Source organism: Herpailurus yagouaroundi, unplaced genomic scaffold (genome assembly GCF_014898765.1).
Source record: "Herpailurus yagouaroundi ecotype Mexico unplaced genomic scaffold, PumYag 184, whole genome shotgun sequence".
NCBI lineage: Eukaryota > Metazoa > Chordata > Mammalia > Carnivora > Felidae > Herpailurus > Herpailurus yagouaroundi.
Window position 1 is genome coordinate 37,031,754 of NW_024412415.1, and position 15,157 is coordinate 37,046,910.

Below are 15,157 nucleotides of genomic sequence, written 5' to 3' on the forward strand. Positions count from 1 at the left end.
ACGGAGACTTAGCATAGATTTCCTCTGCAGTTCTTATGGCACCATTATTTTCAAAAAATTCCAGTTTCTTGGTCACTTCCATAGGTCTGAAGACAAATGCCACCAAGTATTTTATAGCTAAAGGCCAAAGTGAAGCTGCAGATGAAGGATAATTCATTTACTCCTTCATTTAGTCATTCTTTCAACACACGAATGTTTGCTACGTGCCAGGCACTGGGCTGGGTCTCAGAGACGCAAAGGTGGATTGGTGGGTTATGGAACAATCAGCTAGAATAGGAAATACAGGAAGGAAGAGAGGAGGATGATAAGCAAACAGAGCTAAATCCTGTCTTTAACATTGTAGACTTGATGAGTTTTTGCTTCCGGTAGGGCATCTAAATGGAGACATGTCCAGTGCATGGCTGGATATAGAAGTCTGAAGCTCCAGTGTTCTGGGCTAGAGATGTACATTTTGGAGTCAGGAGTATAAAGGTAATAACTACAAGCATGAAATTGGATGAGATCACTCTTCGGAGAGCTGAGGGCGGAACCCAGGGAAAAGTGTTGAAGGGCTGAGCTGAAGAGGAAAAGAACCGATAGAGGAAGATCGGGACGAAGTGAAACGAGAGCTCAGAGTCACACAGGAGGAATGGAGAGCATCTGCTGATCCTTCCAGTTGGTTGAAAGAGCTCATTTGGTATTACTGACCACTTGGGATGACCATTCCATTGGCACCAGGAGAGGTAGTCGTGCCCCGAGCTGCTCCTCTGTGTCCTACCTGCTATGTGAGTTCCTGTGGCCTTACTTTATACCACAGTCCAGCTGCAACAGGGGGATAATAGTTCCCCTTGCTGTTACCTCCTTTGACTTCTGGAACAGCTTTGTTAAGTAGGGAGAATTTACCCGATTGGGCTGAGGGAGGTGAGAAGCTGAGGCTTTGGCTAGATGGGAGTGACTTGTTCAAGGGGGCACAGTGAGGTGGTGGCAGAACCAGAGCTAGAATTCAGGCCTGGACTCTGAGATTCCTCGCTTTAGGCCTATCATTTTTCCACTGTACCAGCTGCCTTTTGCAGGACGTCTGCTGGATTCCCTCATTCTGTGAAACACATGATTTAACTCTTATTTGTTCTGTTTTCCTTCTCAAATTTCCTTTGTTGTCAGTTTAAGGCCTTTTGCTACTGCCTTCTCAAGTAATATCTATGGCAAATGATTTTCTACTTTCGTTTAAGTTCATTTTACTTATTTTGAGAGAGAACATGGGAGGGGCAGAGAGAGAGAGGGAGAGAGAGAGAGAATCCCAGCAGGCTCTGTACAGCCCCGGTGGGGGGCTCGAACTCTTGAACCACAAGATAATGATCTGAGCCAAAATCAGGAGTCAGATGCTTAACCAACTGAGCACCCAGGCACCCTGAAAATTATTTTTAGAGTTGGGGGTTAGTTAGCTTTCAGGACATTTAAAAGACAAGCACAGATGCATTTCTTCTTTTTCTAGCTCTGTGTGTACATTGTTATGTGATAAAGGGGAAAGTACACAAGTTTTGTAGGCAAGCCTGAGTTCGGGTCCCAGTGCTTTGCCGTGTGTGGACGTTATTTGGATTGTGATTTAAGGGAAAAAATTGTGTGCTTGTGAGACCTTTATGGGTTTTATGTTTATTAAACATAAATCAGTATCTGATATGAGCAGTTATTATTTTCCAAGTATGATAGTGGTATTGTGGGTAGTAAAAAAAAAAAAACAACAACCAACCTTATCCTTTAGAGATACATATTGAGGGGCTCCTAGGTGGCTCCGTCAGTTAAGCATCTGACTCTTGGTTTCAGCACAGGTCATGATCTCACAGTTCATGAGTTCGAGCCCTGTGTCAGGCTCTGTGCTGATAGTGCAGAGCCTGCTTGGAATTCTGTTTCTCCCTCTCTCTTCCTCTCTGCCCCTTCCCTGCTTGCTCGCTCACTTTCTCTCTCTCAAAATAAATAAAATTAAAAAGAAAAAAAAGAAATACATACTGAAAGGTTGTAGATGAAATGTTATGCTATCTGATATTTTATAAACTAGTGGGGTAGGTGGGAGAATGGGTTGGATGGTTGTTGGGACAGAATGAGGAGTCCATGGTGATTCTATGTTTTGGTTTTTTTTTTAATTTTTTTTTAATGTTTTGTTTTATTTTTGATAGAGAGACCTAAAAAAAGAAAGAAAAATCCTAGTGCTGACACCTCTTGGCTTAAGTTAGGCAAACTATTTAACCTCTCTGAGCTTCAGTTTTCTTATCTCTCAAATCAGAATCGTTACACCTGTATTTCAGATTTGCTGGGAAAATTATAGTAATGCATATATGAAAACCATCTGGCATAGAGCCTGATGTGAAGTAGGTACTCAATCAGTTTTCCCTATCTTGTTGTTATTTTAAGAGACTTGGTGGCACAAAAACAGACACATAGACCAATGGAATAGAATAGAAACCCCAGAACTAGACCCACAAACGTATGGCCAACTCATCTTTGACAAAGCAGGAAAGAACATCCAATGGAAAAAAGACAGTCTCTTTAACAAATGGTGCTGGGAGAACTGGACAGCAACATGCAGAAGGTTGAAACTAGACCACTTTCTCACACCATTCACAAAAATAAACTCAAAATGGATCAAGGACCTGAATGTGAGACAGGAAACCATCAAAACCTTACAGGAGAAAGCAGGAAAAGACCTCTCTGACCTCAGCCGTAGCAATCTCTTCCTCGACACATCCCCAAAGGCAAGGGAATTAAAAGCAAAAGTGAATCACTGGGACCTTATGAAGATCAAAAGCTTCTGCACAGCAAAGGAAACAACCAACAAAACTAAAAGGCAACCAACGGAATGGGAAAAGATATTTGCAAATGACATATCGGACAAAGGGCTAGTATCCAAAATCTATAAAGAGCTCACCAAACTCCACACCCGAAAAGCAAATAACCCAGTGAAGAAATGGGCAGAAAACATGAATAGACACTTCTCTAAAGAAGACATCCGGATGGCCAACAGGCACATGAAAAGATGTTCAGCGTCGCTCCTTATCAGGGAAATACAAATCAAAACCACACTCAGGTATCACCTCACGCCAGTCAGAGTGGCCAAAATGAACAAATCAGGAGACTATAGATGCTGGAGAGGATGTGGAGAAACGGGAACCCTCTTGCACTGTTGGTGGGAATGCAAATTGGTGCAGCCGCTCTGGAAAGCAGTGTGGAGGTTCCTCAGAAAATTAAAAATAGACCTACCCTATGACCCAGCAATAGCACTGCTAGGAATTTATCCAAGGGACACAGGAGTACTGATGCATAGGGGCACTTGTACCCCAATGTTCATAGCAGCACTCTCAACAATAGCCAAATTATGGAAAGAGCCTAAATGTCCATCAACTGATGAATGGATAAAGAAATTGTGGTTTATATACACTATGGAATACTACGTGGCAATGAGAAAAAATGAAATATGGCCTTTTGTAGCAACGTGGATGGAACTGGAGAGTGTGATGCTAAGTGAAATAAGCCATACAGAGAAAGACAGCTACCATATGGTTTCACTCTTATGTGGATCCTGAGAAACTTAACAGGAACCCATGGGGGAGGGGAAGAAAAAAAAAAAAAAAGAGGTTAGAGTGGGAGAGAGCCAAAGCATAAGAGACTGTTGAGAACTGAGAACAAACTAAGGGTTGATGGGGGGTGGGAGGGAGGAGAGGGTGGGTGATGGGTATTGAGGAGGGCACCTTTTGGGATGAGCACTGGGTGTTGTATGGAAACCAATTTGACAATAAATTTCATATATAAATAAAAATAAATAAATAAAAGATATTGTTACTGGGTAAAAAAAAAAAAAGAGACTTGGAACCTATTAAACCATTTGTCTCTGAGCTCTGGGGTCCATGGTTCTTCAGACAGGGATGCTTCTGGGCCTGGATGTGCTTCCGCATCTCTCCACTACTAACAGGAAGGTCCTCACCTTTGCTTTCTCCTTTCTCTCAAGCTACTGTAAATAAAGGGGGATTCAGCATAAGGGAACTTCAGCGATTTTATGAAACTCAAGGTCAGGGAACCACAGGCTTGTCTTACAGTGAACTAGAACTGGAAAACTTTTAGTGACCAAGGTGACTCCTCTGCATTTCTGCTTCATTTTCTCTTTCTGTAGATCAGCAGTTGGCAGACTGTTTCTGTAAAAGGCCTAGTGAATATTTTAAGCTTTGTGGCTTCATATAGTCTCTTTTGAACTACTTAACTCTGAAGTTCTAGTGTGAAAGTTCTGTAGACAATGTGTAACAAGTGATTGTGGCTGTGTTCTAATCAAACTTTATTTACAAGAAAAGGCAGAGGATGCATTTGGTCTGTGGGCCAGGGTTTGTAGACTACAGCTGTCAGGCTCCAATTACATATATTCCGTCTTAGTGGCCTCCAGATGGTGCTGTTGGTCCTCAAGTCCACATCATGTAGCCAATTCTGGATTACGAGGAAAGGGAGGGACTCTGACACACACATATATTTATTTATGTATACATACACACAAATTTCCTTCGGGTGGAGCAGGGGCTGTGGCAAGTCTCCTCTGAGAAGGAAAGCTTGGGGTGAGTGGCCTGGGTATGTATGTATGTCAAACACCCAGGAAGATCACCTGTTTATTCTGCTTTTATCTCCTATAATCTGAGTTTTTAAAGAGTCCATTTTGTGTATTTAAGTGTATTTAAGTATGGGGATGCCTGGGTGGCTCAGTCGGTTAAGTGTCTGACTCTAGATTTCAGCTCAGGTCATGATCTCAAGGCTTGTGAGATTGAGCCCCATGTCAGGCTCTGTGCTGACAGCATGGAGCCTGCTTGAGATTCTCTCTCTCCCTGTCTCTGCCCCTCCCCTGCTCATGCACACACTCTCTTTCTCATAAACATAAAAAATGGTTTTTAAATGTATTTAGGTATGAAATACCTGTTGTGTCATTTAAAATGTAAGTTTTGCTGAACAGTACAATCCCCAGATGCCTGATGTTTCATTCTGCTGGTAACTGTGGAATTTACACCTATGCTGTTTTACTTTCTTTCATGTGTAGGAGATCTGTCATAACCTAGGAGTTTGCTACATTTATCTGAAACAGTTCAAAAAGGTAATTGATGGAAATGGTGGTGGTGGTTGAGTTCTCGGCTGGGGGCTTCACTGAGGGTTCGCTGAGGGTTTTGTATTATTTCTAGGAAGTGCTTGTAGAGATTTGGAGAAGTAAAAATCCAAAGTGCCATGTACATTTATCCCCATATTTATTCTTATTTTTCATCCATCTGTTTTCCCCCCTATTTTAGCAACAAAATGACAAACTCTAGAACTGTTACGAGGGAATGGCAATCTAATTGCTTTTCTCTCTTCTTCTCCACCCCAGTTTAATTTACTAGTATAGAAACAAATGTTCAATAAAATTTAGATATCAAAAAGTGAACCTTTAAGTCTGGAAGTGTTAAAAGTGTTAAAAGTCTTATGCTCTGACAGCAACTGATTTTAGTTTTTGAGGTCATTGGAAATGAATTTTAGTTTTAAGTGGATCTGATTTTTGAGTTTCTGTTTTTAATGTTATTTTCCGTGTGAGAACTTTTATATTTAGTGGGTTTCTTCAGGTTTCCTGGGCAGAGCTACAGTTTTATATGCTTGTTTTTTTTTTTTTTTTTTTCAACGTTTATTTTTGGGACAGAGAGAGACAGAGCATGAACGGGGGAGGGGCAGAGAGAGAGGGAGACACAGAATCGGAAACAGGCTCCAGGCTCTGAGCCATCAGCCCAGAGCCCGACGCGGGGCTCGAACTCACGGACCGCGAGATCGTGACCTGGCTGAAGTCGGACGCTTAACCGACTGCGCCACCCAGGCGCCCCTTTATATGCTTGTTTAGGAGAGTTTTCTCCTCAGAGAATATTCCAAGCAAGTACATTTCTATTCATCAGATTATTCTGAGCCAAGGGAGAGATAGGATTGTTCTTGGGTCAGACCTGTACTTAGGAGAAGGAGAATTATATTTAGATTTTACTATAAAGCTAACAGAGCAAATCAATCACTGTCTTAAATGAAGCCCTTTATATCTGTTAGGATATAAACTCTTCCAGAGCAAGGGGTTTGTTTTGTTAGCTCTGGTATCCCTAGTACTTAGAACAATAGATACTTAGTGGATACATGTTGAGTGAATAAATGAGAACAGTCCATTCATTCATTTATCAAAATATTGGTGAGGAAAATGCAGTCCACCCTGGGGAAGGTAATGCAATTGGTCAGTGGTGCAGCTGGGACTGAGTTCAGGGCAGTGCTGTCTTCTGTACTAAGACATCCCTTTGACTTATGAAGGCATGAGTCATGGGTATGAATACCAAGATGGAGAAAACACTCAAAAAGGTTAATCATCTTGTATAAACTCTCCCAAGTGGCTCCAGAGGCAGACACCTCATGTTGCCAGCTGTCCTGTCAGCAAGCAGTTTTGGTATGTTTTAGTTTTTTGGGTAGTGGGGGCTGTTTGCTGAGATGTGATGTGTCTGCGTTAGAAAGGGGGAGCTCTGTCTTTACGTTAGCCATACGAAGACATTGTCCTTTCCTGTAGTGATTTGGTTCTCTTTACTCCATCAATCGTGTTAGGCGCAAGAGCAGCTGCACAATGCCCTACATCTTAACAGGCATGATTTGACTTACATAATGCTGGGGAAGATCCACCTGCTGGAGGGAGACTTGGACAAGGCCATTGAAATCTACAAGAAAGCAGTGGAGTAAGTATGTTTGTTTTCTTTAAGGCAATGAGAAGACAAATGGGAGCAGACATATGAACCCCCAAGCCTAAGATGGATTCCTGTGACTATTAGTTGTGTGAGTTAGAGTACAGTTCAGGCCAAGGTTAAAAGCTCCCTGTGGCTTGCTTACATAAAAAGACTTGTGCTTTTCCCCCGTCAGTATGGCCAGCCTAGCCTAGCTGGACAGCTCTGCTCCCCAAGGTCAGTCAGGGATCCAGGTTCTTTATTAACCCACCATTTACATTGTTGTCTTCACCTGCGTGGTGAAGCTGACTTAATGTAGCATCCATGTTTCAGGCTATGGTGAGGGGTGGTGGTTTGTGAGGGTGAGGTGGCCACTAGCTGCAAGGGAAGTGGATACACATGTGCTCAGGAGGAAGGCGCACATAGATTTTGGAGTCAGCTGCTACTCTGCCATTGTGGTTTTCACTTCTATAGCAGATCTTTTTCCGGGGACATTGGGGTCAGAAATCTGACTCACTAATAAGCATCTGGCCTTTATTAGCATGAAACCAATATGTTTTGTGGTGTTTTTTGTGTTTTTTTTTTTAAGTTTGTTAAAGAGAGAGAGTGAGTAGGGGAGAGGGAAAAGGAGAGAATCCCAAGCAGGCTCTGTTCTCCCAACACGGGGTTCGGCCCCATAAACTGAGATCATGACCTGAGCCAAAACCAGGAGTCAGACGCTTAACCAACTGAGCCACCCAGGCGTTCTCCCTGCCCCTTCCCCAATATCTTGTGTTCTTAAAACATGATTAGGGTAGGCCAAACCCCTGTTGATAATGGAACTGACTGGCTTTCTCAGGATGCTGTTCCATATTTCTTCTCTAGGGACATGTACTATCTTGTCTTTTTTGTATAGGGTCTAGTTTGTTTTAAGTAGGATAAATGTAGCAAAATGTCATCTTTGTTTTGTCACTTAACAGGAAGCATGGCCACAAAGTCTATTATTCCTGATAATTAGTCTCTGAACTTAGATTTCTGTTAATTACCTTTGCCTTCTACCATGATAGTCACTTTTCTGGTTGTATCAGTTAAACACTCTCTGAATTGTCTTCAACCACATTTTATATCTACAAAGACATAAAAGTCCCTTGGTTTTTTAAGCTACAAAAGACTTTTGTCACCAAGAGGCTAAGTTTACAGGGATTAGAGGAAGGAGCCCACGTAGCTTTTTTTATTTTTTATTTTTAAGAGAGAGCGCCAGCAGGGGAGAGGGGCAGAGTGGGAGAGAGAAAATCTCAAGCAGGCTCCATGCTCCGTGCAGAGCACGTTGCAGGTCTCAATCCCATGACCCTTAGGATCATGACCTAGGCCAAAATCAAGAGTCATCATTCAACTAAGCCAGCCAGGCACCCCTCCCCCCAATCCATGTAGCATATTTTAAGCTTCTGTGGGGCAGGGTGGAAGCCTTGATCCCTGACTTCTGCCTTAAAAAAAAATTTTTTTTTGTTTAAATATTTATTTATTTTCAAGAGAGAGAGTTGAGGAGGGGCAGAGAGGGAGGGAGACACAGAATCTAAAGCAGGCTCCAGGCTCTGAGCTTTCAGCAGAGAGCCCGACTCGGGATTCGAACTCACAAACTACGAGATCATGATCTGAACAAAAGTTGATGCTTAACTGAACCACCAAGGTGCCCCGCTGACTTCTGCCTTTTAAAGTTGGCTCTTTGAGATTAGCTCACATAAATCTTAAGGGTGATATTCTTCCAGTGGCTCGTCAAGGACTGAAGTCACCAAAATTCCCAAGGGAATAAGGGGACAGCTTGAGAATTTGGAACCTGAGAATGGAGACCATTGTCTGTGACTCATAGCTTTGGAGATGGTAGTCATGTTTTGGTGGGGAGTTCGGGGGGAGATGCCACCAGAATCATGAAAGTTACATAGTTGGTTTGTGGGAGGGAGGTGATCAAAATAGATTTTGTTACGGCAGAAAGTGAAGGGCAAATATCCATTTGAACTGAGTAAGCTCTGTTCAGCTCAACCTTCCTCTAGTTGGGGATTTGGCCCCTCTTGTTCTGGTCTCTCCATGGGACCAGTGCTGGAGACAGTTCCTTGCCTTTTGCCATTTTCACTGTTGAAGCTGCTGATGGTCCAGTAGACAGAACATCTCAGCTCAGTGTTGCTTAACTTTTGCGATAAAGGCAAGTGTCAGTGAGGGATTGGGAAAGCAAATAATCTTTTACTTAGTCAGTGTTTAGTCCCCAAAGCCAATGGCTAATTCTTTCCTAGGGCTGGTGAGTATCTTCCTTCTTCTGTTTAGTTTGGCTCTTTAGTATGTGTTTTTGTTTAATATGGAGAGCAGAGCATTAGGGCCGTTGGGATCCTAAATTACACAGAGAACCCTGCTGGCTGGCATTGTCAGTACAGTGAGACCAGAAAAAAAAAAAAAAAATCTTACAAGAGGGAACTGGCTGTCGCTGTGTTGTTTTCTAGACTGACTTGATTTATGGAGAATCGGTCTTTAATTATATCAGTATAATCAGGACCGTCACAGAGAATATTCTATAAGTTCTTCTTAGGACTTTGGCCCTAAGGAGAAAGATCCTGAAAGGAGTCTGGATGCTAAGTCCCATTTCTTTCTTGCTGAGCAGTCCACCCTGTAGCCAGGGTTGAGATAACCTACTTTAGAAGGAAATTCCCAAAGGACTTCGGGAATGGTCATGGGGAGGAGGAGGCAAAAAGTGTCCGCCACTGCTCGTGAGGGCACGTCACTGTGCAGGTGTCCTGGTGTGTCTTGTACGCATCTAGTTTCCCTCTGAGCACCGATCTGTGTTGCAGGTTCTCACCAGAGAATACAGAACTTCTTACGACTTTGGGATTACTCTACTTACAGGTAATAAGAACCCTTTACTCATTCGTGCACTGGTGTTAGAAATGCTTTTGGATGTGTGTGGATTGTGTTTTCCCTGAAATTTGATTTTACTTTAACGCATCTTCCTAACGGCCATGTGAACCTTACTCTCTGCATCTGATATTTTTTATCTGCTAAAGGAAGTACTTTTCTGCATTCAAATCAGAAGCAAATAAGCCTGCTTGAGGCTACTTACCCATTTAAGGAAAGAGCATTTATGAGAAATGACCGGTCAGTGGGGCTGGCATGGTGTTGCTGGGGGGAGAAAGCCTGATGCAGGTTGGCGCTGGCCAACGGGCTTTGGGGCACAGTCCGTTTCCACCCCTCCTTCCCAGCTGGATCTTACAGGAATGAGAAGGCAAAACACTGTCTCGAATAAGAAGTCTCCTGTCCCCTCCGTGTTTTCCTGAGCACAAATGGCATCTTTTTAGCGCCTCCACGTCTCTGTATCAGCCTGCAGATCTGAGGCCCAGGGATCCCTGAGGGTCTGCCCCTGTCCTGCCCCCATGAACTCCCCAAGTTCCCTGCTCAGCTGCTCCTCCAGCTATGCCTCTGTGGTGGCCTTTCTGGCTGTTTTGTTTTTCTTTAAAAGGAATCAGGAGCTTAACCCTAGGCCTTCCTGGCTTTGGCTTGGGAGGTTGGCCCCAGGGGAATGAGGCTAACCAGCCCCTTTCCTGCCAAGAGGCATTAGTGTGCAAAGCGTGGCAGAGGTGGTTCCTGGCAGATAGATACTTTGACCTTATCAGGAGACAAATCAACAAATAAGGGGATTTTTAGTTTTCTTTTTTTATCTGGTATCTGTAGCTGCTTTTTTTTTTTTTTTTTAATCATGAGAACTCAGAACGTCAGTGTGTTTCTGTTCAGGGTGTGGTTGGCCAGACTCCTTAACTGCCATCTCCCCCTGATGTAATTCTCTGGTTTGCTTTTTCTCCAAGCTCGGCATTTACCAGAAGGCATTCGAACATCTTGGAAATGCACTGACCTATGACCCTACCAACTACAAGGTATTGCAGGCCGTCAAACCCCAGAGCCTTTACTCAGATGCTCCCACTGCTGCCAGGGGCGATCTGGCCCTAGAGAGCATTTTCGATACCTGAGAAATTACCTTTTTCTTAGAAAAGTTTTAAATAGACATGGCCCTTCTTATCTGAAGATGTTGTAAAACGTTAGCGCTCTGCTTTGTTTTCTAAAAGAGCACGTGTTATAACAGGCCTGTAACTTCTGCAGAGAATGAGGTCGTAGTGCTGGTGAGGTTTGTGTGCTGCTTAGGGAGTGAGCAAAGCCTCCACGACTGCCGTCAGAGGTCATTCTGGTGACATAACTTCTGGATTCTTAATGGACTGGCGATGACAACTCTCGTCCAGGTATGACTCTGGAGCTGAGAAGATCGTGTAGAAGATGAACATGATGGAGGGAGATGCAGCCGAACGGGTTTGATGTCAGACACAGACTCGTCCTGTCTGAGAAGTCATAGAAGGCGTGTTAACTCCGTCAGCTCCCCACCTTGACACCTTTCCTTGGACAAATGCAAGGGCCAGCCTGATGACGCCTGAAGCTTGCTCACCCTGTCCGGTGGCCAAAGGAGCTATACCTTCAGTGGTCAAAGACGGGAGTTTCTGAATTGTCTAGAGCACTTGGGGTACCACGTAGGGAGTTCAGGGGGCAGATTAAAGGCTGTTTTTCCTCAAAGGGCCTTGACTCTGAAATGTTGACTTCCTTGACCGGAAGTAGGAAACAAATGAGCCAAGTAGGGTCACTGACATTTTCTCTTTTCTTTTTCTGGACTGTGCTGGAGAAAGCCACGGTGAGGTGCAGGGACATTCCTCATCAGCATTTATCCCAGTAGCTTAAATATACCTTTTGTGTCCCCGGAAGAAGTACCCTGTTGAGTACCTACACCCAGAATGTCTGCTTCACCACTATAGCCTTTTGGGAACTGCTGAATTACAAGTTGTCCATGTCCTGTGTTTGCAGGCCATTTTGGCAGCAGGCAGCATGATGCAGACCCACGGGGACTTTGATGTTGCCCTCACCAAGTACAGAGTTGTAGCTTGTGCCGTTCCAGAAAGTCCTCCACTCTGGAACAACATCGGAATGTGTTTCTTTGGCAAGAAGAAATATGTGGCAGTGAGTGTCTCCCCACCTTCCTTGTTCGTGTTCATACACGCAAGTTACTGGGTCTGCCGGGCCTACCCTGGCCTCTCATCTCGTGTCCCATCTCTCCTGCAGGCTATCAGCTGCCTGAAACGAGCCAACTACTTGGCACCCTTTGATTGGAAGATTCTGTATAACTTGGGCCTTGTCCACTTGACAATGCAGCAGTATGCGTCAGCTTTCCATTTCCTCAGTGCGGCCATCAACTTCCAGCCAAAGATGGGGGAGCTCTACATGCTCTTGGCTGGTAAGAGACACTTAGGTGGAAAACCCCCTCCGTGGTTTGTGAGGAGGGAAAATGACTTAGAATCATAAGAGGCCAGTGGTTAAGTGTCCCATAGAAGCCACTGCCTCGCAGATCCCACAGGAATCTAGATTAGTGTCCTAAAGCCTGAAAAAGATGACAGACTAGCTAGTTGCTTCTAGCCTGCAGGCATTTCACTCAGAGACCAACAGGTTAAATCAAGATCATCCCTAGTTCATCTGTTACCAGTGGTTTTCCCTTGGCTGACAATTCATTTATATAAAGAGGAGGGGTGGAGAAAAAGAGTGAGAGTCTAGCTATAAATTCCAGATACCATCTAGTGTTAAGAGCTTGGGCTTTAGGAAGGGTCCCATTTCCACTACTTACTGGATTTCTAGTAGAGAGGGAAGATTATGTAATAAATAACCAGTGACTAGTAGCTATTGGTTTTGTTGTCACTATATCATTGGCCTATTATTAATGTGAGTGTTACTATAACGTTGAAGTACTGATAATATTCTTTCCGGGGGTATTTCTCCACTGGACTTACTAAGTGTAAGCCCAAAAGCACTTTCCTTATTCCCATTGACAGGTGGTGGTGGTGGTTATTATTATTGTGGGGAACTTATTTATTAGAGAACGGTTGCAAAAGCAAATTGAATGGTGGTTAATTGGGGGTTGCCTGAATACAAAGCGAGCTCAGTTCTGTGAACAGACAGCCCTACTGTAAGGCACGAGCCACACTTCTAACTCCCAAACTAGAGCTGGCCTTCACACTGCAGTTTGAAGGCTAAGCTGGAACTCACTGGCTCGGCCATCGTGGGAACAAAGGCGTGCAGCTGTGGCCGCACCATGTGTCCTGCGGCGAGTGGGCGGTCGTGTTGTGTGGTGTAGTGGGGGAGGAGTCAGGAAAGCTGGTCTAGGGCCACATGAAGTGGGAGGCGGGCAGGAGAAGAATGCTGGGACTCTGGCCTTTTATCCTAGAGGCCAAGGTTTTCCAACCGTATTCCTAGATCTTCTCTTAAGTGTCCAGGAGAGTTGAGTGTGTAGCTTGGTGGGGAGGTCGGGTGGGCCTGGCTTTCAAAACAGCTCTGTTTTTCTTTGTTTTATACATCAGGTTTCCAGAAAATGCTGATTACAAAGGAGAGTGTGTTCTGTTGCTATACAAACGTTTATAAAGATCATGGTTGTGGGTAATGGATTCTTAAGTAGGGTGGTGTGACACAGTCAGATTTGTTTGTAAGGCAGGAAGACTCCTGGCAGCTTGGTGGCAAAGTGGATGGAGGCAGGTGGGGACATTGCTGTGGGGAAGAAATGGAAAGCCTGAAACAATTTGCATCTGAACAAGGGCAGTGTCAGTAAAGAAAAGTACAAAAAACAGGATTCGCAGGACTTGGCTACCGACTGTGGAGAGACACCATCGAAGCAGGTGACACCGGGCATCTAAGCTGAGTGACCGAAGGCGGTCGTGCCAGGAGCCAAGACGGCAAAGGAGGAGTTCAGTTTGGGGGTTGAATGAACTGTGGTCTTGAAACATTCCTTTTGTTTTCCACACGGGGCTCCCCAGTCACAGTGCCCACTTTTTTTGTTGCAGTGGCTCTGACCAATCTGGAAGACCCAGAGAACGCCAAGAGAGCCTACGCGGAAGCCGTCCGCCTGGATAAGTAAGCTGCTCTGTCAGGAGTGGTACTGGGGCGGGTCGGACTCTCAGAAGCCACCAGGTGGCGCCACAGCCCAGTTGGGGCGTGCGGGGCAGTTGAGCAGCGGCCCAGATGCCTGCTCTGGGGGTCAGTGGGGGGGCCTGACTGCAGAAGGATGTGGTCCTTAAGCACACGGTGGCTCAGCGGGAACAGACACTGGCTCTTTCTGAGAAAATGTTTCCAGGAGCTGGCAGTGGGCTTCGGGTGCTGATAGCCATGGGCTAGCTGGAATATCAGGACTCTGGACATAGTTTAAGATCAACTTAACTCTCCTGGGATTTATTCTGCTGGCATCTGCCAGGCAGCAGGGTAGGGATCCCCTTTTCAAACCTGACCTGGTGGCCTCCGTTGAGGGCTGAGACATCACACTTGGTCCCAATACCTCTTGCTCTGCTGGTTGGGCAGTTACTTCCTTGATGCTTCTCCAAAGGTCCACACGGCACGCGTGTTCTTACCTTGCTGTGGAATAGAGAAATGTCTACGTAACCAGTTTTTGTTTTTTGTGTAACGAGAGGGATCTCTGAATGACCACTGGTTGCAGAGCCTGAGCCCCACGGAATCCGTTTGCCACAGGTGTAACCCGTTAGTAAACCTCAACTATGCTGTGCTGCTGTACAACCAGGGCGAGAAGCAGGGTGCCCTGGCTCAGTATCAGGAGATGGAGAAGAAGGTCCACCTGCTGCAGGACAGCAGCTCTCTGGAATTTGACGCCGAGGTATGTCTTTTATTAGCTCCTGGGAGGCTTCTGAATGAAGCCCAAATAATCCAGATATCAGGTATTCTATAGGTTTATGGTCATTTTGGCTCTGATGTTCCTGGCAGCATGAAATCTCCAATTAGGAACATCCTGAGAAAAAACTTCCCTAGAAGAAAATAGTAAGAGGAAGTTCAGGCTTACGGAGTTATGTTATTGATAATACAACTGATGTGAGGTCTCTGTCTCTTTGCAGCTTCTCCTCACTTCTCCTCATGTGGGAAAGGCAGGAGTTGAGCTCTGTAAGGCACCAAACTTGAATTGTTAGGTTTTGAGATCCTATATGTGCTCCCTTGCCGTCCACTAAGGGCAGTCTGTATTCTCTGCTGTTTGAGAATGATTTCCTTGCAATAAATACTTTCTCTCTCAAATACTAGTACCGTTAGACATGATTTCACCTGCACTCCCTGGTGGAAGAGGTGGGTAGGCTTCACTCTGCCGGTCTTCTCTGTGACTCTTTTTTTCTTCCCATGTGGGGACAAGATGGTGGACATGGCCCAGAAGCTGGGAGCTGCCCTCCAGGTCGGGGAGGCACTGGTCTGGACGAAACCAGTTAAAGACACCAAGTCAAAGCACCGGACCACTTCAACTAGCAAAGCTGCCAGTCTCCAGCAGCCTCTGGGCTCTAATCAAGCCCTAGGACAGGCAATGTCTTCAGCAGCTGCATACGGGAAGCTCCCCTCAGGTAGGAGGCTGCGCACAGCTCCATGGA

General features: G+C 45.0%; 1 protein-coding gene across 4 annotated transcripts in view; it reads left to right on the plus strand.

Moving 5' to 3' along the window:
* Positions 1-15,157, plus strand: part of BBS4 (Bardet-Biedl syndrome 4) — a 58,157-nt gene that overhangs the window by 41,574 nt on the left and 1,426 nt on the right. For 3 of the 4 annotated variants that reach the window (XM_040493198.1, XM_040493196.1, XM_040493197.1), the window contains 9 exons: positions 5,042-5,095; positions 6,595-6,722; positions 9,521-9,575; positions 10,529-10,597; positions 11,568-11,720; positions 11,823-11,994; positions 13,586-13,655; positions 14,265-14,406; positions 14,929-15,130. In XM_040493198.1, coding sequence (XP_040349132.1) covers positions 5,042-5,095; positions 6,595-6,722; positions 9,521-9,575; positions 10,529-10,597; positions 11,568-11,720; positions 11,823-11,994; positions 13,586-13,655; positions 14,265-14,406; positions 14,929-15,130 — 1,045 coding nt within the window. Of the gene's footprint in view, positions 1-94; positions 472-5,041; positions 5,096-6,594; positions 6,723-9,520; positions 9,576-10,528; positions 10,598-11,567; positions 11,721-11,822; positions 11,995-13,585; positions 13,656-14,264; positions 14,407-14,928; positions 15,131-15,157 lie in introns of those variants that run through there. The other variant, XM_040493199.1, reaches the window with a different exon arrangement.